The 21,366-nt window shown below is 43.6% G+C and overlaps 1 protein-coding gene and 1 pseudogene across 1 annotated transcript; both read right to left on the bottom strand.

Annotated features, from left to right (window-relative positions):
• Positions 1 to 279: 279 nt before the first annotated feature.
• LOC144693439 (G-protein coupled receptor 68-like) lies at positions 280 to 9,599 on the bottom strand (annotated as a pseudogene).
• Positions 9,600 to 19,352: 9,753 nt separating this feature from the next.
• On the bottom strand, positions 19,353 to 20,078 carry LOC144693550 (G-protein coupled receptor 68-like). Its single transcript, XM_078563394.1, has one exon. The coding sequence runs from the start codon at positions 20,076 to 20,078 to the stop codon at positions 19,353 to 19,355; it is 726 nt and encodes a 241-aa protein (XP_078419520.1).
• Positions 20,079 to 21,366: the final 1,288 nt, after the last annotated feature.

The raw sequence follows: 21,366 nt of genomic DNA, 5'->3' as shown, positions 1-21,366 counted from the left end.
CACCAGGATTAAAATGTTTCAATAATTTCATGCCAAACACCTCAGGAATGACAATGGAATGATCTTTGGATCAGGCAGCAAGGGAGGGGTGAAAATGTTTCGAGAGAACACAAAACGGACAATAGCAAATTAGCAGCTTCACTGCTATTTCTACCCCAAAATCTAGACCAATAATATCTCCTTCTGTGACTTGGTGTCAAATTTTGTTTGATAATGCTGCAGTCAAGCGGCTTGGGAAGGAGAATGGTAAGGAAATCGAGCTTGAGGAAAGTATCGGAATTATTTCAAACTGGGCAATTTATATTCGGTTTGTTTTCTCGTTCTGCAAGGAATGAGATTTGTAACAGGATCCAGGAACCTTGTTAACCAGCCGTGTGAATTCTCAAATATAAAGCAGTACAAGATGGGATCAGCCACACTGTTTAAACTCATCAGCAGAACTCCAAAATGGTAAAGCTCAAAAACATTGTTAGCAAATTTACATTCATACTCGAATATTGTTCGAATCATCAGGAGAATGTGATAAGGAACAAAGCAAACCAGGAAAATGCTGATGGATGCAGAAACCAATTTTTTTATTCTTAATTTCCTCTCTCCTTGAAGCCCACGGACCTGATGGACAACTGTCAGCACTTTATAGTAAGCGTAAATGAATAAAATCAATGGGAGGAAGAACCTAATAGAGAGCTTGTAGATATTTAAATATCTGTCCTCCAACTGCATAGGATAATGTTCGAAACACAAGGTGTTATTCTCTTTGTCTGTACTGAGAACCTGGGAGTGTATGTAAAAGCCGCAAGCAGGAATCTCCTTGATCCAGATGAGAACACTGATGAACACTGCAGCCTTCCTGGTGTGTCAGAATTTAAATCTCAGAGGGTAGGCCACAGCGAGGAAGCGATTAATGGAGATGAAGCAGAGGAAGCCAATGCTGATGTAGATATTCTGGTAGAGGAACAGACCACTGAGTAGGCAGAGTGTCCGGGAGAGGACCCAGTCATCCTGCTGCAGCGTATACTGAACCCAGAAGGGCAAGGAAATAAGATACAACAGGTCTGAGATGGTCAGATTACAGAGATAGACTCCCAGCTCGTTCCTCTGTCTGATCTGCAGGTAGCTGTGATACAGGGACAGGAGATTAGTCGGGAGGCCGATGATGAAGACAGCAATGTAGACCGTGGGGAACAGGATTTGGTGGATACTGTGGTCGATAGTACAGTTGGTCATCGTTCAACACAAAACTGGAACTTTTCATCAGGTAAGTATATTTCTCACGCTCCTTTGAGATGCAGCATTTGTGATTTCAAACCATTTAATATTTTATATTTAATTCTTTTTTGCTGAAACTTGTCTCCCTAAGGTAAAAACAGAGAGGTTATGAAACAATATAGTCATGGAACTTTAATGCACAGAAGGAGGCCATTTGGCCCGTTGTTTCAGTGTCAGCTCTCTAAAGGATCCATCCAACCCGTCCCCTACACCTGCCCATTCCCCGATACTATTTCAATTTTTAAAAGATATTTACATTTGTTACGTTTCTGGTATTTTTGTGTTCAAGTCTCAGCCTTCTGACTCTCTGCTGGGAGGTTTGATGCCTCACTGACAACCCTCTGAGTTAAAAATACTCTTAATGTCTCCATTAGTGCAATTTTTCTATTATTCATACTTGAATGTGGCTGTCGCTTGCAAGGGCAGCATTTATTGCCCATCCCTAATTGTCAGTGAGAAGGTGGTGTTGAGCTGCTTTCTTGAACCGCTGCAGTCTATGTGGTGAAGGTACACCCATCAGTGCTGTTAGAGAGGGAGACCAGGATTTTGACAGTGGGGGAATGGCAATGTATTTCCAAATCAGGATGGTGACTGCATTGGAGGAGAATATGCAGGTGGTGACGTTCGCATGCACCTGCTGCCCTGGCCCTTCTAGATCAGGCTTGTCCAACCCACTGCCCACAGCCCCAATCCGGCCCGACATGCCTCTCTATCAGGCCTGCAGACTCCCCCCTGATGTAAATACAGGTAAGTGGAAGTGACAGATCTGCAAGAAGCTACTCCTAAAATCCCTGGCCATTTCTCTCCCGCGTTTGCTGCTGATTGGCTCACCAGAGCACTTCAGAGGAACAGTCTGTAATTGGAGCAGCAGTGACCAGTGTAAAGGTGAGTGCCCATGGTGAGCTCTCTCTCCATCTTTGTCTGCACTCTCTATCTCACCCGCCCACCCAGGCACTGCCCCTAAAGGAGCACAGTGGTCAAGATGGTGGAGCGGGCACTGGAGGCCACAAGAAACAGCAGTGGTAGCAACAGTGCCCACCCAGCTCCCCCCCACCACACCACCCGGGGCAGAAGGAGTCTCAGACAGGGCGGAATGAGAAAGTTCATTTTGGCACCTTCATAACTAGGCTAAGTTCCTCCTTAGTGGCAAAATGTCCAAACCTCGCAGGCCTGGGGGTGTAGTGACTGAGTCTGTGAGTGTGTGTGCCTGCCTGCCTACATATGTGTGTATGAGAGAGAGTGAATGTGTGTGTGTGTGTGTTTGTGTGTGCGTGTGTGTAAGTTTATAAGAGGTCGAACCCTGAGACTGTGAGTGAGCTGGGCACAGACGCCTTTCTCGTCTTCCTCCTTCCTCCCCTAAAACCTATCAAAAAAGCCGGCCAGAAGAGAAGGAAACCCCAGGCTGAAAGGCACTGCATTTCCGACCCTGACTTTCGAATGGATCCTGCCAAGGCCAGCTCAGAATTTGTGCCACCAGAGGCGAACACAAGGTCAGTGTTAGTTAAAATCAACTCCTTAGCTTGGCCCAGTCCCCTCCCCCTTCCCTGGTGACCAGCGCTTGGAGCCAAATCTCTCTCCTCCTGGCTCTGCTTCCGAAGCAAAGAAGGCAAAAAAGGTTTTATCAGTTAGCCTTGCTGCTTGGCACTTTGTAATGGTCTGTCTTATTAATTACTTCTTTTTAATTATCAATTTATTGCTTTGACATTGTCCTGTTTCTAAATTAACGTTCAACGTTGCGCCAAACCTCATTTTTCCAAAATTTGATCATTGGCCCCTTGAGTGAGAAAAAAATTGAAATCTGACCCCGCACGCGAAAAGGTCGGATACCCCTGTTCTAGCTGGTAAATGTCCGGCTTTGGGAGGTGTGAAGACATGTCAAGGTACAGTGCACCCTGTGGATGGTGCACACTCCTGCCGCAAAGCACCAGTGGTGGATCACTCTGTTAATGAATAACATGCCAGATCAAATGGGCTGAAATTTTTTTATTCATTCAAGGGATGTGGGCTTTGCTGCCTGGGCCTATTGCCCATCCCTAATTGCCCCTTGCGAAGGTGGTGGTGAGCTGCCTTCTTGAACCGCTGCAGCCCATGTGATTTAGGTAGACCCACAGTGCTGTTAGGGAGGGAGTTCCAGGGTTTTGATCCAGCGGCAGTGGAGGAACGGCGATATATTTCCAAGTCAGGATGGTGAGTGCCTTGGAGGGGAGCGTCCAGGTGGTGGTGTTTCCATGTGTCTGCTGCCCTTGTCCTTCTAGATGGTAGCAGTCGTGGGTTTGGAAGCTGCTGTCTAAGGAGCCTTGGTGAGTTCTTGCAATGCATCTTGTAGATGGTACACACTGCTGCCACTGTGTGTCGGTGGTGGATGGAGTGAATGTTTGTGGGAGGGATGCCAATCAAGCGGGCTGCTTTGTCCCGGATGGTGTCGAGCTTCTTGAATGTTGTGGGAGCTGCACTCATCCAGGCAAGGGGAGAGTATTCCATTACACTCCTGACATGTGCCTTGTAGATGGTGGGCAGGCTTTAGGGAATCAGGAGGTGAGTTACTTGCCACAGGATTCCTAGCCTCTGACCTGCTCTTATATCCAGGGTATTTATATGGCTAGTGTAAAGGAAATATTTTTTTTTTTCCCTTAGTATTACTGTGGGATACTTAAAGCAGGCTTATGGGGACTGTGGTGTGTGTGTGTGTGTGTGACTAATTTAATTAAACTAAAGATGGTCAGGCTGCAAGGTTTGAATCATCAAAGGTGTTAAAGTGTAAAAGCACGCATTTTGAAATGGAGATGGGTGGGTTAAGATGATGAAGTCCCATTAGATGCGGTGTGAATGGAATTTGCATCTGTAAATAAGTTGAGAGGTTGTTTGATTTTCAAAGGGCCATGATAAGATATTTTACAACTGGCAAAATTAATCAGGCAAAGTTACTAAGTTTATTTTCCTGAAAGTGCCGGCCATAACAACAGCATTAAATATTTTTATATTCTGGGAAAAGGAACTTCCAAAGCAAGGGTGAAACAATGGGATTTATAGATCAAAAGGGAGAAAATGTATTGAAACAAAGAAGGAAAGCTGTATGGGGTGGCCGTGTGAGATCTTGGAAAGATGGAGTGTGTGAAACAGACCTGTGAAACACAACGTCTAACCACCCCAGCGAAGTGTTGGCTTGTTTCAGGGAGCAGGTTTTGTTAAAAGCCTTGGGATTCGAGTGTCGAGTGAGAGGGAGAGAGAAGCTGTGAAATACCTCCATGATAGGAACAGTGGATGCCTTGAGGTAATATTACTAGATGTTTTATAGATTAAGAGTCTATTTGGATTGTTGACGAAAAGGGTGTTTATTTTGAAGTCTAGTTAAGTAGAAATATTTTTGGGAACTGTTATAAGGCTAAGTTTAACAGTGTAACTGTAATCTCGTGTGTTTAACATTTTATTTTCATTTGTTAATAAATGTTTTAATTTAATCTTTAAAATCACCAAAGGTGGTAGTGTGCTCTTTACTTCTGACTTCAATGCACAACACTTTCCATAATAAATACAAATTGGTAAATTGTTGTGATAGCTTGGCCACGTTTCCCTTTAGGATTTGGTCAGTCTAGCAAATACCACCTGCCATATCACAACACTAGTCCTGTTCAGTTTCTGCTCAATGGTAACCCCCAGGATGTTGAGAGGGGAGTATTCAGCAATGTTTATTGCCATTGAATGTCATGAGGCTATGGTTAATTTCTCTCTTGTCAGAGATTGTTATTGCCTAACACTTGTGTGACACAAATGTTACTTTCCACTTGTTAGCCCAAGCCTGGATATTGTCCAGGTCTTGCTACATTTGGATATGGACTGTTTCAGTATCTGAGGAGTCACAAATGGTGCTGAACATTGTGTAATCACCAGCAAACATTGATTAAGCAGCTGAAGATGGTTGGGCCTAGGACACTAACCTGAGGAACTCCTGTTGTTATGTCCTGGAGCTGAGATGACTGGCCTCCAACAACCACAACCATCTTCCTTTGTGCTAGGTATGACTCAAACCAGTGGAGAGTTTTCCCCCTGAGTCTCATTGACTCCAGTTTTGCTAGGGCTTCTTGTTGCCACACTTGATCAAATGCTGCCTTGATGTCAAGGGCAGTCACTCTCACCTCACCTCGGGAGTTCAGCTCTTTTGTTGATGTTTGAACCAGGGCTTTAATGAGGTCAGGAGCTGAGTGGCCCTGGCTGGACTCCAACCGAGCATTAGTGTTCAGGTTATTGCTAAGCAAGTACCACTTGATGGCGCTGCTGATGACCCCTTCCGTCACTTTGCTGATGATCGAGAGTAGACAGGGGGGGTGGTGTAAAGAATTTTTTTTTTTCCAATATTATTGTCGGATGCTGTGAAGCAGGTTTGTGGGGCTGTATTGTGTGTGTGTGTGTGTGTGTGTGTGTGTGTGTGTGTGCGTGAATAATTTAATTGGACTGAAGACAGTCAGACTGCAAGGATTAAATCATTAGACACATTTAAAGTGGTGATGAACGAGCTAAGATGGGCTACCTATAGATACAGCATAAATAGGAATTAGGAGATAAATGAGGAGTGAAATTTCATTATTGAATTTCAAAGAGAGAAGAAAGTAAGTTTTACAACTGGCAGAGATCATAGCTAAATAAATAATGCAAAGTTATTAAGTTTATTTTTCCCAAACATAGTGGCCATAAAGAGAACATGAAAGATTTTTAGATTCTGAGAAAGGCAACTATCAAAAGAAAGTTAAGTATAATGGGCAAAGATGAGTGGGTAAAAATATACTTAAGGAAAGATTGAAAGCTGTGTGCTGTGCGAGCACAGTCCTGTGAAGGAAGCAGCTTCTAGCCACCCCTGAGAAATATCTGGTTCTTCCAGAAAGCAAGGTTTTGTTACAAGCCTTGTATTTCCATTGTTGAGTGAGAGGGAGGGAGAAGCTTGTGAAATACCTCCCTTATAGCAAGTGTATGCCTTGAGGTAATATTACTGGATGTTGTATAGATTAAGAATCTATAGAGACTGTTGCCTAGAAAAGAGTGTTTATTTGTGTGCCTAGATAAGTAGAAATCTTGTGGGAAATGTTATAAGACTAAATTTAACTGTGTATTGTGTGTGTGTGTGTGTGTGAGAGTGAATAATTTATTTAGACTGAAGACAGTCAGACTGCAAGGATTAAATCATTAGACACATTTGAAGTGGTGATGAACGAGCTACGATGGGCTACCTATAGATACAGCAGAAATAGAAATTAGGAGATAAATGAGCAGTGAATTTTAATTATTGAATTTCAAAGAGAGAAGAAAGTAAGTTTTACAACTGGCAGAGATCATAGCTAAATAAATAATGCGAAGTTATTAAGTTTATTTTTCCCAAACATAGTGGCCATAAAGACAACAAGAATGATTTTTAGATTCTGAGAAAGATAACTTTCAAAAGAAAGTTAAGAACAATGGACAAAGATGAGAGGGGAAAAATATACTCAAGGAAAGATTGAAAGCTGTGTGCTGTGCGAGCACAGTCCTGTGAAAGAAGCAGCTTCTAGCCATCCCTGAGAAACGTCTGGTTCTTCCAGAAAGCAAGGTTTTTTTTACAAGCCTTATATTTCCATTGTTGAGTGAGAGGGAGGGAGAAGCTTGTGAAATACCTCCCTTATAGCAAGTTTATGCCTTGAGGTAATATTACTGGATGTTGTATAGATTAAGTATCTATAGGGACTGTTGCCTAGTAAAGGGTTGTTTATTTGTGAGCCTAACTAAGTAGAAATCTTGTGTGAAATGTTATAAGACTAAATTTAACTGTGTAACTGTAATTTTGTGTGTTTAAATATTCTTTTCTTTTGTTAATAAATGTTTTAATATTTAAAATCCCCAAAAGTGGTAGTGGAATCTTTACTTCTGACTTCAGTACACATACCTTCTCGTAATAAATGCAAATTGCAAAATTCTTGTGATAGCCTGACCAAGTTTCCCTTTGGGATTTGGTTAGCCCAGCAAATACCACCTGCCATATCATAACAGGCATTAATGGGATGGATTGGATTTGAAAACAAAAAGCTAAAAGCTACTGTGGATGCTGGAAATCCAAAACAAAAACAGAATTACCTGGAAAAACTCAGCAGGTCTGGCAGCATCGTTGGAGAAGAAAACAGTTGACGTTTTGAGTCCTCATGACCCTTCGGCAGAACTGAAGTATAGTTAGGAGAAAGGTGAAATATAAGCTGGTCTAAGGTGGGGGGGCAGGGGGAGAGAGAAGTTGAGGGTGGGGTGGTTGTAGGGATAAGCAAGCAGTGAACAGTGAAGCCCAACGCAAACTGGAGGAACAGCACCTCATCTTCCGACTAGGCATTTTACAGTCTTCCGGGCTGAATATTGAATTCAACAACTTTAGATCTTAAACTCCCCCTCCCACCATCCCCACCCCGTTTCTTCCCCCTCCCCCTTTTTTTTCAATAATTTATATAGATTCTTCTTTTCCCACCTATTTCCATTATTTTTAAATCTAAAACTAAAACTTTGTTAGTCTTTCCACCCCACCCCCACTAGAGCTGTACCTTGAGTATCCTGCCATCCATTCTTAATTAGCACTTTTCTTAGATAATATCACCACCTTCAACACCTCTTTGATCCTTTTGTCTGTGACATCTTTTGATTATCTGCTCCTATCACTGCTTGCTTGTCCCTACAACCACCCCACCCTCAACTTCTTTCTCCCCCCACCCCCCCACCTTAGACCAGCTTATCTTTCACCTCTCTCCTAACTATACTTCAGTTCTGCCGAAGGGTCATGAGGACTCGAAACGTCAACTGTTTTCTTCTCCACCGATGCTGCCAGACCTGCTGAGTTTTTCCAGGTAATTCTGTTTTTGTTTTGGATTGGATTTGTCCTGCTTTGTGCGTACAGAATATACCTGGGTTATTTTCCACATTACCGGGTAGATGCCAGTGTTGTACCTGCACTGAAACAGCTTGGCTAGGGATGTAGCAAGTTCTGGTGCACAAGTCTTAAGTTCTATTGCTGGAATATTGTCAGGTCCCATAGCCTTTGCAGTATCCAATGCCTTCAGCCATTTCTTGATATCAAGTGGAGTGAATCAAATTGACTGAAGATTGGCATCTGTGATGCTGGGGACCTCTGGAGGAAGCCGAGATGGAGAATGTTGCAAATGCTTCTGCCTTATCTTTTGCACTAATGTGCTGGGCTCCCCCATCATTGAGGATGGGGATATTTGTGGAGCCTCCTCCTCCAGTGAGCTGTTTAATTATCCACTGCCATTCATGACTGTCAAGCTTAGATCTGATCTGTTGGTTCTATAATCTTAGATCCATCTATCACTTGCTATTTATGCTGTTTGGCACGTAAGTAGCCCTGTGTTGTAGCTTCACCAGGTTGCCACCTCATTTTTAGCTATGCCTGATGTTGCTCCTTGCATGCCCTCCTGCACTCTTCTTTGAACCACGGTTGATCCCCATGGTGGTAAAGGTAGAGTGGAGGATATGCTGGGCCATGAGGCTACAGGTTGTGTTTGAGTACAATTCTGCTGCTGATGGCCCACAGTGCCTAATGGTCACCCAGTCTTTAGCTGCTAGATTTATTAGAAATCTATGCCATTTATCATGGTGGTAGGGCCACATAACACGATGGAGGATATCCTCAATGTGAATATGGGACTTTGTTTCCACAAGGAATGTGTGGTACTCCAGCAACAATACCACTACACCATCACCTCCCCCATTGTCCATAGTTCTGGAATGCCCATGCCTTATCCCTCACCCTGCCCCATTGGCCTATTACCTCTGTCCTTGCGCATTTCTCTCAGCTCGTTCCCCCAAAATATCTAATTTAAAGTTCTAATCCTTGTGATTAAATCTCTTCCTGGCCTCACCCCTCCCTTTCTCACCATCTTCCTGCAACGCAACCCTAGTGCCGACTGAACTCGCCGTTCCTCCGACTGTGACCTCTTGTACACTCACACCACCACTCGGAGCTCTGCTTTCAGAAGTGAAGCACCTCAACTCTTTGAATTCCTTCCCTCAAACCCTCTGTCTGCCTTCATTGACTTTAATGGAGAGTAAAACCAGGTGAAATGTTAAACCAGGGTTGTACATAACTCCACCCGGTCAATTTCCCGCTGGTTGGGTTAGGGGGAAACCGACGCCTCTGCAGTTTACTAACTTCTGTAAAGAAACTTTTTAAAAGTCACTCAAACATTATTTCTCCATTTACTTTGTCTTCTCTCAGTCCCTCTGTGCCCAACACTTGATTTCCTCCCCTGAGCTTCTCGAGAAATAGAGAAAAGAAATGGAACACCTACCTCTCCAAAAATTGAGCGATTTGAACTTTGGGGAGGCTGCAAGACATCGACATTGGAAAGCAGGCACACATCCCCGTATTCATTCTGTAATGTTCGCGATTTTAAGGTCAATTTGTGGAGCTGGCAAAAGGAAATTCCTCTTAACATTTCAGCACCTCAACCCCTGAGTGCAGGGGGATCCCGGGTTTTCCGCTGCAATCGACACAATGAGAAACAGGCAGAAATTTTCAAGGAAACCTGATTCATACCCTGCCCCCACCCCCTAACTGGTCAAGAGCAGACTTGCCACCTGGAAACAAGGAGATGGGCAAGAAAATACCTGTAGCAGGAATTTGAACGTGTTTCACATTAAGAATGTTGTTTTGGCGAACAGAATCGTTTTTGTATTTCACAATTAATAGAGCTTGCATCTTATTACAAATGCAATACTTGGATTTTCAATCCAGGTCATCACTTCCCCCAAATATTCCTCAACTCACCTAAACTGTGGACATTGCCCCAGTTCATGGATGTCATGTCCCGGTATATTGCAAACTTTCAGTCAATACTTTTAAACATTCGATGCAGAATATTAAAATGGCTGCTGAAAATCCAGTTACTAGTACTGTTAGGAAGGGAGTTCCAGGATTTTGACCCAGCGGTAGTGAAGGAACAGCGAAATATTTCCAAGTCAGGTTGTAAATGACTTGCAGGGGAACTTCCAGGTAGCGGTGTTCCCATCTATCTGCTGCCCTTGTCCTTCTAGATGTTAGTGGACGTGGGTTTGGAAGGTGCTGTCCAAGGAGCCTTGGTAAATTTCTGCAGTGCATCTTGTAGGTGGTACACACTGCTGCAACTATGCGTTGGTGGAGGAGGGAGTGAACGTTTGTGGGTGTGGAGTCAATTAAGCTGACTGCTTTGTCCTGGATGGTGTCAAGCTTTTTGAGTGTTGTGGGAGCTGCACTCATCCAGGCAAGTGGGGAGTATTCCATCACATTCCTGACTTTTGCCATTAGATGGTGGACAAGCTTTGGGGAGTGAGGAGGTGAGTTACTCATCGCAGGATTCCTAGCCTCTGACCTGCTCTTGTAGCCACAGTATTTATATGGCTAGTCCAGTTCAGTTTCTGGTCAATGGTAACACCCCAGGATGTTGATAGTAGGGGATTCAGTGATGGTAATGCCACTGAACATCAAGGGGTGATGGTTAGACTCTCTCTTGTTGGAGATGGTCATTGCCTGATTCTTGTGTGGCACGAATGTCACCTGCCACTTGTCAGCCCAAGCCTGGCTATTGTCCAGGATTAATACATTTGGACATGGACTGCATCAGTATCTGAGGAGTTGCAAATGGTGCTGAACATTGTGTAATCATCAGCGAACATCCCCACTTCTGAACTTATAATGGAAGGAAGGTCGTTGATGAAACAGCTGAAGATGGTTGGGCCAAGGACACCACCCTGAGGAACTCCTGCAGTGATGTCCTGGAGCTGAGATGATTGACCTCCAACAACCACAACCATCTTCCTTTGTGCTAGGTATGACTCCAACCAGTGGAGAGTTTTCCCCCTGATTCCCATTGACTCCAGTTTTGGTAGGGCTCCTTGATGCCACATTCAGTCAACTTCAGCCTTGATGTCAAGGGATAAAAATAAACATTTTCTATGTTTATGCAGGAGTAGGCCATTTGGTCCTTCGAGCCTGCTCCGCCATTCATTATGATCATGGTCATCCTACTCAATAGCCTGCTCTCTCTTTCTCCCCATATCCTTTGATCCCTTTCACCCCAAGAGCTATATCTAACTCCTTCTTGAAAACATACAATGTTTTGGCTTCAACTACTTTCTGTGGTAACGAATTCCACAGGCTCACCACTCTCTGGGTGAAGAAATTTCTCCTCATCTCAGTCCTAAATGGTCTACCCCGTATCCTCAGACTGTGACCCCTGGTTTTGGACTCCCCCACCATCTGGAACATCCTTCCTGCATCTACCCTGTCTAGTCCTGTTAGAATTTTATAGGTTTCTTTGAGATCCCCCCTCATTCTTCTGAACTCCAACAAACATAATCCTAACCGACTCAATCTCTCCTCATATGTCAGTCCCGCCATCCTAGGAATCAGTTGGGCAAACCTTCGCTGCACTCCCCCTATAGCAAGTACATCTGTTTCCCAAGTGCTCAGCTATTAAATCTTTTATAATGGACTCTAGAATTTTCCCCACTACCGACGTCAGGCTGACTGGTCTATAATTCCCTGTTTTCACTCTACCTTCCTTTTCAAATAGTGGCGTTCCATTAGCTACCCTCCAATCTGTAGGAACTGTTCCAGAGTCTATAGAATCTCGGAAGATGACCACCAATGCATCCACTATTTCTAGGGCCACTTCCTTAAGTACTCTGGGATATAGATTATCGGGCCCTGGGGATTTATTGGCCTTCAGTCCCATCAATTTCCCCAACACCATTTCCCTATTAATACTGATTTCTTTCATTTCCTCCCTCTCACTAAACCCTGTGTTCCCCAACATTTCTGGTATGTTATTTGTGTCCTCCTTTGTGAAGACAGAACCAAAGTATGTATTTAGTTGGTCAGCCATTTCTTTGTTCCCCTTTATAAATTCCCCTGTTTGTGAATGTAAGGGGCCTACATTTGTCTTCACCAATCTTTTTCTCTTCACATACCTATAGAAACTTTAACAGTCAGTTTTTATGTTCCCCACAAGCTTACTCTAGTACTCTGTTTTCATCAATTTGTTGGTCCTCCTTTGTTGAATTCTAAACTGCTCCCAATCCTCAGGTCTGTTGTTTGTTCTGGCCAATTTGTATACCTCTTCCTTGCATCTAATACTATCTCTAATTTCCCATGTAAGCCATGGTTGGGCCACCTTTCCTGTTTTACTTTTGCGCCAGACAGGAATAAACAATTGTTGCAGTTCACCCATGCGCTCTTTGAATGTTTGCCATTGCCTATCCACCGTCATCCCTTTAAGTAACGTTTCCCAATCCATCATAGCCAACTGGCACCTCATACCATCGTAGTTTCCTTATTAAGATTCAGGACCCTAGTGTCAGAATCAACTACGTCACTCTCCATCTTGATGAAGAATTCTATCATGTTATGATCGCACATCCCCAAGGGGCCTTGCACAACTAGAATGCCAATTATTCCTTCCTCATTACACAATATCCAGTCTAGGATGGCCTGTTCTCTGGTTGGTTCCTCAATGAATTGTTCCAGAAAAATACCCCATATACACTCCATGAACTCCTCCTCTACGATATTGTTACTAATTTGAGTTGCCCAATCTATATGCATATTAAAGTCACCTATAATTACAGATGTTGCTTTATTGCACCTGTCTCTAATCTCCTGTTTAATGCCATTCCCAACATTACCACTACAGTTTGGGGGTCTATATATAACCCCCACTAATGTTTTTTGCCCCTTAGTGTTTCTCAGCTCTACCCATACAGATTCCACATTGTCGGAGCTAATATATTTCCTCACTATTGCGTTAATTTCCTCTTTAACCAGCAATACAACTCCACCGCATTTTCCTTTTTGTCTGTCCTTCCTAAATACTGAATACCCCTGGATGTTCAGTTCCCATCCCTGGTCACCCTGCAACCATGTCTCCGTAATCCCGACTATATCATAACTGCTTACATCTATTTGCACGGTTAAATCATCCACTTTATTGTGAATGCTCCTCACCTTAAGGCACAAAGCCTTAAGGCTTGCCTTTTGAACATTACTTGTCCCGTTCCCACTATGTTTCACTGAGGCCCTGTTTGATTCTTGCCCTTGATTCCTTGTTCCCATTTCTGTCTTTTGTTCTTGTCCTTGATTCCCCTTCCTCTGACTCCTTGCACAGGTTCCCATCCCTCTGCCATTTTAGTTTAAACTCTCCCCAACCACTCTAGCAAATGTCCCCCCTAGGACATCAGTCCCGGTCCTGCCCAATTGTAAGCCGTCCAGTCTGTACCGGTCCCACCTCCCCGAGAACCGGTCCCAATCTCCCAGGAATCTGAAACCCTCCCCCTCACATGACCTCTTCAACTACGAATTCATCTGATACATTCTGCTATTTCCACTCTGACTAGCAAGTGGCACTGGTAGTAATCCTGAGATCACTAAGTTTGAGGTCCTACTATTCAACTTACTTCCTAACTCCCAATATTCTGCTTTTAGGACCTCATCCCTTTTTTTACCGATGTCATTTGTACCAATGTGTACCATGACCACTGGCTGTTCACCCTCCCCCTTCAGAATGTGCTGTAGCCACTCTGAGACATCCTTGACCCTAGCACCAGGGAGGCAACATACCATCCTGGAGTCTCGTTTGCAGCCACAGAAATGCCAATCTATTCCCCTTACAGTTGAATCCCCTATACCCATTGCATTCCCACACTTTTTACTCCTCCCCTGTGCAGCAGAGCCAACCGTGGTACAACGAATTTGGCTGTTGCTGCTTTCCCCTGACAGGCCATTCCCCTCAATAGTATCCAAAGTGGTATCTCTGTTTTGCAGGCGAACCCTGCACTGCCTGCCTAGTCATCTTGCTCTGCCTGGTGGTCTCCAATTCCCTTCCTGCCTGTGGACTCTTAGCCTGCGATGTGATCACCTCTCTATACATGCTATCCATGATACTCTCCACCTTGCGGATGCTCCACTGTGTCCCCAGCCGCTGCTCCAGCTCCAAACCCTGGGCTTCCAGGAGCTGCAGCTGGAGACACTTCCCACACACAAGCTTACCCCGGGCACTGGAAATGTTCCCGACTTCCCTCAGACAGCAGGAGGAGCACATCACAGCTAAGAGCTCTCCTGCCATGACGTACCCCTTTAAGATAAATTAAACCTTTTGGAAGATACTTAATTTCAAAGAATATCAAATTATCTCGGGCCCTTCTTCCCTGCTCCTCGTTGTTACAGAATATAGCCCTTACAAGCGATGACCTACAAAATAAGACCTTAAAAACTATAAGCAATAAACTAGTAAATGCTTACCCGGAAATACTCACGGCACTGAAAGGATCACCTCGTTCCCTCCTCACCAAACTCCCTCAGTCACCACTGCTCTCCTAGCACCTTCACCTCCCGAATCCTCTCGAGCTTCTCTTCAACTTCCTACTCCTCTCGCGCTCCTTTTCAACTCCCGATTCCTCTCACGCTTCTCTTCAACTCCTGAACCCACTCGCGCTCCTAGCCTCTGACCTGCTCTTGTAACCACAGTATTTATATGGCTAGACCAGTTCAGTTTCTGTTCACTGGTAACCCCAGGATGTTGATAGTGAGGGATTTAGCAATCATAATGCCATTGAATGTCAAGAGGTGATGGTTGGATTTTCCATTATTGGAGATGGTTAGTGACTGGTAATTGTGTGTTATGAATGTTACTCGCCACCGGTCAGCCCAGGTCTAGATATTGTCTGGGTATATTTCTCAATGCTGTGTATATCTCACAATGCCAGGTGTATCTCACAATGCTGGGTGTATCTCACAATGCTGGGTGTATCTCACAATGCTGGGTGTATCTCACAATGCTGGGTGTATCTCACAATGCTGGGGATAGCTCACAATGCTGGGTATATCTGACAATGCTGAGTATATCTCACAATGCTGGGTATATCTCACAGTGCTGGGTATATCTCACAGCCTTGGGGATATCTCACAGTGCTGGGGATATCTCACAGCGCTGGGGACATCTCACAGCGCTGGGGATATCTCATAGCGCTGGGGATATCTCACAGCACTGGGGATATCTCACAGCGCTGGGGATATCTCACAGCGCTGGGGATATCTCATAGCGCTGGGGATATCTCACAGCGCTGGGGATATCTCACAGTGCTGGGGATATCTCACAGTGCGGGGATATCTCACGATGCTGGGGATATCTCATAATGCTGGGTATATCTCACAATGCTGAGTATATTTCCTGCTGAAAATACAAAGCCTGTGTAATGACTTCCTGGTTTTATTTCAGATTTCCAGCACCTGCAGTTTTGTACTTTTATTTTCTGTGTAATGACTTATTTTAACATCATCGATTTATAATCAGGGACTTTCTGGAGTTGCTGTGCCACATTCCCTTCAGCTGTTGGTCAACATTTTATTACATTACAAATCTGTTCTACCATTCACTGAGATCATGAGATTTTGTCTGACCTGTATCCCAACTTCATTCACCTGCCTTGATTCCATATCCCTTCATAACATTGGCTAATAGATCTAACGATCTAAGGATTATTAATTGAGCAAGGTTCTTGCTTTTTATGGAGCAGAGTTGCACACTTCTAGCAGCCTTTGTGTGCAAGCCTAGTTGATGTAAATCTTCCTCAATTTACAGGCCAGTGTAAAAACGGGGTTGTTATCAAAGTGTGCTGGGAGTCCCGGTGTAAATGGAATCTGTCAGATGTTGCAATGTAACGGATATGGTTTCTATTGGAGGGATCCAAACTCAGAATCCCTTGAGATGTGAGGCGTGTGGAGGCGGATGATCCTCTGCACTAAATGCCGACAGCCCTGATAAATTTTCATCAAACCGTGTGCCTCGTTCCCCACCCCCACCTCCCCTCGTGAGCCTATCCAGTGTCCTGGCATTGCCCTCTGAACTTTCTGCCTCAACCAAAATGTCCAATCATATCATGAGCTCTTTGGTAAAACCATACAGTTTGAACCCACCCCAGATTTGTCAGTCTTTCTCTAAGTGTCTTTCGGTAATTTCCCATCACATGAAGCTTCTTGCGATCAACCCTCCAGAGAAAGACATTTGCCGATATGGTCAACAGGACACTCAACTCATCTTAGCTAATTTCTACCTTCTCCAAGTTCTGCCCCTGATAGATCCAAGTCCCAATGTCTCTCTTCACCATCACTATCTCTGTTCCTTTCCAACAACAACATTTACAAGAATGTTGCCAGGGTTAGAAAAGTGTAGCTACGAGGAGAGGTTGGAGAGGCTGGGGTTAATTTCCTTAGAACAAAGAAGGCTAAGAGGTGACTTGATTGAGTTGTACAAAATTATGAGGGGAATAGATAGAGTGGACAGGATAAAATTGTTTCCCCTGATGGAGAATTCTAGAACCAGGGGACATAGATTCAAGATAAGTGGCAGAAGGTGTAGGGGGGACATGAGGAAGAACTTTTTTACACAGAGGGTAGTGGGTGTCTGCAATTCACTGCCCAAGTTGGTGGTAGAGGCAGAAACTCTAAACTCTTTTAAAAGGTACCTGGATCTGCACCTTAAGTGCTGTAAGCTGCAGGGCTATGGGCCGGGTGCAGGAAGGTGGGATTAGAAAGGGCACCTGGGTGTCTTCAGACTGGCATGGACAAGATGGGCCGAATGGCCCCCTTCTGTGCTGTAACTTTTCTATGGTTCTAACATTGTTTAGTTTCACAGTTCAGCAGGTTAATTTTTAAGCAGGCTCAGAACAAGCATTTGTCCTCTTACTACTCTTCACAATTTTCAACACGTGCTGGTTAGAATGGTCAAGGTTCTGTAGTTAGTTTGTTTAAAGGCTCCTTTACTGTCTAACGCCAGGCATTTCACAAGAGTGATTATCAAACAAGGTTTGACACCGAGCCCTATAAGGAGAGATTAGGACAAGTGAGCAAACGTTAGCCCAAGTGGTAAGTTTTAAGGGGCCTCATTAATGAGGGAGGTAGGTAGAGAGGTAATTTCAAAGTTCAGGGCCCAGGTAGCTCTAGGCAGGGCAGTGGCTTTGGATTCATGGAAATCAGGGATGCTCAAGAGACCAGGATTGAAAGTGGCTCAGATATCGGGGAGGGTTGTAGAACAGGAGGAGAATAGAGAGCTAACCAGATGTGAGGCCTGAACGGTGGTAAAATATCTCCACTAGTCTGTGTGTTTGATGACGATGTGAGATTGAGTAGGAGGGGGATAATGTTACTTTGTTAGGTACAGCATTAAGTGATTATTTGCTATGGATCATATTGCTGTTTGTGGAAGCTTCCTGTGCTCATATTGGCAGCCAAGCTTCCTAGAGTACAGCAGGAACTATACTTCAAAAATACTTCATCAGCTGTAAAGATCTTTGGCACATCCTGAGGTTGTGATCGGTGCTAGAGAAATGTAATCTCTTTCTTTGTTTCCTTTCTTAAACTGTTTAACTTTCCTTTCTTAAACTTTTAAAGTACTTTTAATTTTGTTCAGTTATCTGCAGATTAACGAGATCAGATTCTGTCCTGTTCGTTATTTCTGATCATCTCACCTCGATGCTGAGGTTTTTGAACACACTGGAGACAGAACAGAAACTTTTGTCACTCCTGAGACTGAATAAAATATGGGAGCAGAAAAACTAGAAGATGGATTGGAAAGTCACAAAACTGGAATAAGCCATTTAAGCCGGTTAGAAACTCAATCCTGAGTTGATAACTTCTGCGGGTAAATGCTGTCAATTGCCAAACACATTTCGGAGTGGGGAGTGTGTCTCAATGCACACAATGTACTCACTGGCTAGAAGCTAAACCTCACTTGAGGATTGTGTGGTTGGACTTTATCAGAGAGGTGTCAGTCCCTCCAGCTGTCAGAATAGGGAGCTTCATACTCAATGCTGTCCCATTGTTTGACTCCCCATCACCTTGTCTATCTCAATAGGAGTTGGAGAGACGTTAATATTGAGGTGAGACAAGCAGGATTAAAATGTTTCTACAATTTCATACCGAATATCTTAGGACTGACAACAGAACGGTTCAGAGCATGAGGACATTGTGATAAGCAGCAGAACAAACCAGGAAAATGATGATGGACTCAGATGCCATTTTTTTATTTATAATATCTGATCTCTTTGAAACACATCAACCTTGTGAACAATTGTTAACATTTTATGGTAGAGAAATAGAATAAACAGCGAGACATGCCAACCTTAAAATGTTTCTACATTTCCATGTCAAGTACCTCAGCAATACCAATGGAATGATTAGGTGGCAAGGAAGGGGTGAAAATGTTTTAATATAGCGCAAGACGGACAATAACAATTTAGCGGCCTCATTGTTAATCCTGGCCCGTGATATAGGAACATAGGAAATTGAAGCAGGAGCAGGCCATTCAGCCCATCGAGCCTGCTCTGCCATTCATCTAGATCATGGATGATCTTCTACCTCAATGCCATTTTCCTGCACTAACCCTTTGATGTCATTAATAACTGGAAATCTATCAATCTCTGCCTTAAACATATTCAATGACTGAGCCTCACAGCCCTCCAGGGTTGACAGTTCCAAAGATTCACCACCCAAAGATTCATTAGCACCTCCTTCTGTGAATTGGTGTCAAATTTTGTTTGATAACACTGCAGTGAAGCCCATTGGGATGTTTTCCAACGTGATAGGAACTATTTAAATGCAACCTGGGCACGTGGAAAAACACAAGGTAATTGGGAAGGATTACTTGTGAAAGGGAGATCATGTTTCACCAATTTATTAGAGCTCTATGAAGGAGGGCTACTTTTATTGTTCAGGACTAACAAATGGCCTACTTCTACTCCTATTTCGTATTTTTGCAACTAGACAAGTGAGGGAGAATGGCAAAGATAAATAAGCTTGAGAGCCAGATTCGACATTATTTCTGGCTCGGGATTTCATCTTTGAACTATTTTCTCTTTCTGCAGGGAAGGAATTTTCGAACAGGATCCAGGAACCTGGTTAACCAGCCTTGTGAATCCGGAGATATAAGACAATACAAGATGGGAGCGGCCACACAGTTTAAACTCACCGGCAGAACTCCAAAATGGTAAAGCTCAAAAAGATTGTCAGCAAATTTACATTCATACTCGAATACTGTTCAAATCATTAGGGGAATGTGATAAGGAGCAAAGCAAACCAGGAAAATGATGATGGATGCAGACACCAATTTTTTTATTCTTAATTTCCACTCTCTTTCAAGCCCGTGGCTTTTGTGGACAACTGTCAGCACTTTATAGTAAGAGTAAATAAATACAATCAAAGGGAGGAAGAACCCAATAGAGAGCTTGTAAATATTTAAATATCTATCCTCCGACTGCATAGGATAATCTTCGAAACACAAGGTGTTATTCTCTCTGTCTTTACTGAGAACCTGGGATTGTATGTAAAAGCCACAAGCAGGAATCTCCTTGATCCAGATGAGAACACTGATGAACACTGCAGCCTTCCTGGTGTGGAAGAATTCAAATCTCAGAGGGTAGGCCACAGCGAGGAAGCGATTAATGGAGATGAAGCAGAGGAAGCCAATGCTGATGTAGATATTCTGATAGAGGAACAGACCACTGAGTAGGCAGAGTGTCCGGGAGAGGACCCAGTCATCGTGCTGCAGCATATACTGAACCCAGAAGGGCAAGGAAATGAGATACAACAGGTCTGAGATGGTCAGATTACAGAGAAAGATTCCCAGCTCGTTCCTCCGTCTGATCTGCAGGTAGCTGTGATACAGGGACAGAAGATTAGTTGGGAGGCCGATGATGAAGACAGCAATGTAGACCGAGGGAAACAGGATTTGGTGGATACTGTGGTCGATAGTACAGTTGGTCATTGTTCAACACAATACTGGAACTGCCTTTTCTAATAAATATTCTTTGATCAATTCCTGAGGACTGTGTCTGTCTGTGGTTATGATGTCTGTTTATTAATTCTTCTTTATTTAAAATGTTTCCCCTGCAGGAAGAAATTTATCCAACAGTAGAATCATTGAACTGAACAGCACAGGTAGAAGAGAAGGTAGATTTGTATCACTAATGCATCTCTCATGCCCCAGAATGTCTCAAAGCTCCTCACCATCAATAAAATACATTTTAAAGTACAACATTGTTAGTACAGGAACCAATTTGCACACAGCAAGCTCCAAAAAACAGCATGTCAGTAATGACCAGATAATACATTTTGATTATGCTGGTTGAGGGAGAAATGTTGATCCAGGCCATTGAGGAGAATACTGCAATTTGATCATTTCAGACCTCTTGTAGCTCATCTGTTTAACCTTGTGGATCCAAGTGAGGTTCAGTTGCATATATCATCGAATCTTACAGCATAGAATGAGGCTATTCAGCCCATTATGCCTGTGGCCTTTGAAACAGCTATCCAATTAGACCCACTCCCCTCTGCTTTTCTGCCATAGTCCTGCAAATTTCTCCTTTTGAGTATTTATCCATTTCCCTATCGGAAGTTATTATTGATTCTGCTTCTACCACACTTGCAGGTAGCACATTTCAGTTCAGAACAATTCACTGCATAAAAATTCCCCACTGGTTTTTGGCAATTTGCTTTCGATCTGTATCCTCACATTAACCTCCCTTCTGTCACTGGAAATTGTTCCTCTATATTTACTCTGTCAAAATCGCTCATATTTCAAACACCTCTATGAATTCTCCCCTTATCCTTCTGTGCTCTAAAGAGAACCACACCAGCTTCTCTCTCAATATATGTAAAAAAAAACATACTAACCAGTGAAAGAAATCAATTGCTTGTAGTCTATAAGGAGTAGCACCAATGCCCGTAATCTGACTGATTGATTGAATTGTACACCTTGAAGTTTGCCTTCTCTTTTAGCTTGTTAGAGTTGGGTAGCACTGATGTTTTCTCCCTTAGGTTTACACTGGGTGCGATAGAACTGAGGCTGGGCTGGAGGGATTGCGGTTACAGCTCGAGGCCGGAAAAGGCTGGACTTGTGAATGCAAATAAGAAAACATGAACTGCAAAGTCCACGAGGTCAAAGGCAGAGAAACCATGGAGACAATCAATGGCAATATCTTGATGTCTCAAGCAATGCTCACATCCTCTGTTCAATGTGGACCCCTTTGCAGTCACTATACTGAAAACACTAC

Source organism: Cetorhinus maximus, chromosome 18 (genome assembly GCF_964194155.1).
Source record: "Cetorhinus maximus chromosome 18, sCetMax3.hap1.1, whole genome shotgun sequence".
NCBI lineage: Eukaryota > Metazoa > Chordata > Chondrichthyes > Lamniformes > Cetorhinidae > Cetorhinus > Cetorhinus maximus.
Note: the sequence above shows the minus strand (reverse complement) of the source record. Positions and strands in the feature narration are given on the sequence as shown.

What these genes read in the sequence shown, in the direction of transcription:
- LOC144693550 (XM_078563394.1), bottom strand. Translation starts at nt 20,078, where the DNA reads ATGACCAACTGTACTATCGACCACAGTATCCACCAAATCCTGTTTCCC.